Genomic DNA, 2,116 nt, shown 5'->3' on the forward strand with positions numbered 1-2,116 from the left:
GGAAAGTACAGTACATCAACTTCACACTGTACAAATTCCCAAAACGATGCGATGTAAACCTCAGTAATTGTGTTAAACAATAAAATGTTTTTGCTTTGTTTGTGACAAATGTCTCTTTGCAGTGTCATTGAACTTACTGACAGATAGATAGATAGATAGATGGATAGATGGATGGATGGATAGATGCATAGATGGAGAGATAGATAGATCCAGTCCAGATGGTGGTAGTAGAGAGCAAGGTTAACTGGTAAATGGGATAAACTAACGAGAACGAGAAAGGTACCGCGAGCTGGAAGTGTTGACACCCGGATGAAATATGAAGTAACACCAATAGAGCAAAACAATAGCAATAGTTCAGAAGAGGTTTTCCAGGTATTTAACTATGTTTTCTTTTTTGTCATTTTTATCAGACACAATTGTCCACTCTATGTATATGTGTCATTATTAGTTAGAATGCTTTGATCTTTACAGATCCGATCAGATTTGGTCAAGTTTAGGACTGTCCATCTCAGGCATAGTGGAAATTTGGTAGAATGTCATGCTAAGACGTATCAACACTTTTTTTTAAGCATAACGACAACAGCGAAAATAATAGTGAAAGAAGCGTCAATGCAGGGTTTCTCTCGAAGTGCAAACGTTGTTTGGCGACACTCTTCTTTGTGAGATCAAAGCTGCAGCTTTCTTTTCCTCTTCTATTTTTTATTTTTATTTTTTTTTAAGAATGAAGCGGTTGTGTCCCCCGTCAGATTCCTCTGGAAGCTGTGAAAAAAAGATAAAATTCTCCCAAACTCAAGTAAGTGAAACCATTCTATTGTACCAGTCAAAAGTTTGGACTCGGTTCCTCATTTAATAGCATGATAAACGTGTCTAAACTTTTGACTGAGACTGTGGAAGGTTTGTTTTTATCTACATGCGTTTTTAAGTTGTTGTATTATAAGTGTGCGTGCATTTATGTACAGCTTCAGATGCTGGTTGAAGAGGAAGTCCAAAAAGCAGTGCAAAAGAACAATACCAAGCTGCAGGATTTAGCCGACACTGTCCAACAGCTTCAACAGGACACGGCTTTTGAAGATTCCATCCAAAAACTTGAGGTTGGTAAACCAACTGTGTTATTTTGGAATAAAATTTATGTAACCAATTTCTGATAGACTGTCTAATGAATTACTGTAATGTTTTGAATAGTACTATACACACTCACCGTTTAATTAAAAAAACAACAACCTTGAAACTTTCTAAAATATTTAATCAATTTAAGATTCAAATCACAGCAGATAATGTTTAAAGTAAAAAATAAAAATGTCTCCAGGTAATAGAAAATGTTACGTAATACGTACTGCTTTCAGGTAAAACACTGAAAGTGTTACTGTACGTAATAAGGAGATGAAATTTTCCTTTGATGTAAAATTAAATTTAAAATGCTATACTTTTGTACCAATACAAAAAAAGTTAAATACCGGTGATATATGGAATGACCTTGAAGAAAGAATAGGAGCAATTTATCCATCCATCCACTAAACGATTAAAATTTTAAAATATAACTGCACTATGCACAAGGTGATGAGCATGGCTGACACTACTGCACAAATTGCAAATGTGACGTTTAAAAGGCAACACGCCATTTTTAAATTGCGCTGCCCTGGTGCAGTGATTTTTTAAAAAAGTTATTAAGTTTCTATTAAAGAAAATAGATTTGGGGGTTCAACACAGTCTCTTCCTCCACATTTCTGGGGAATAGAGGAATGTAGCCCCACCCAAAGCTTATAAGCCCAAGCTTTCACTAGTGACTCTCAGGTTGGGAAGGGGAACAGTGAGTACAACTGAGTGACATTGAGCGAGGTGAATGCGAGTCGCCAAGCTCATATACATAGGCTACTTTTTATCTACATATGTTAATTTTGTTTTTCAGGAACGTATTGAGACAATTACAAGGAGAGCAGAAAAAGCACTCACCGCCTTGAATTCAAAGAAAAAGGTTTGAATGACGTGCATGCATGTTTGCCCACTTAAACATCATTTTTGTGTATATGACAAATACATGAATCTCAATACTTTCAGAGTTGGCTACAACCTTTTGATGATGATGAAGTCATTACGTAAGTAGACTTACAATTCAGTA

General features: G+C 35.7%; 1 protein-coding gene across 1 annotated transcript in view; it reads left to right on the forward strand.

Moving 5' to 3' along the window:
- The first annotated feature begins 278 nt into the window (after positions 1–278).
- atf7ip2 (activating transcription factor 7 interacting protein 2) overlaps positions 279–2,116 on the forward strand; it is a 5,500-nt gene continuing 3,662 nt past the window's right edge. The window contains exons 1-5 of the mRNA XM_086055993.1: positions 279–372; positions 721–793; positions 960–1,091; positions 1,907–1,972; positions 2,056–2,093. Coding sequence (XP_085912119.1) covers positions 722–793; positions 960–1,091; positions 1,907–1,972; positions 2,056–2,093 — 308 coding nt within the window. The 5' untranslated portion in view covers positions 279–372; position 721. The remainder of the gene's footprint in view (positions 373–720; positions 794–959; positions 1,092–1,906; positions 1,973–2,055; positions 2,094–2,116) is intronic.

This window comes from Filicampus tigris, chromosome 16 (genome assembly GCF_054856515.1).
Source record: "Filicampus tigris isolate MCC_2025a chromosome 16, RoL_Ftig_1.0, whole genome shotgun sequence".
Classification (NCBI taxonomy): Eukaryota; Metazoa; Chordata; class Actinopteri; order Syngnathiformes; family Syngnathidae; genus Filicampus; species Filicampus tigris.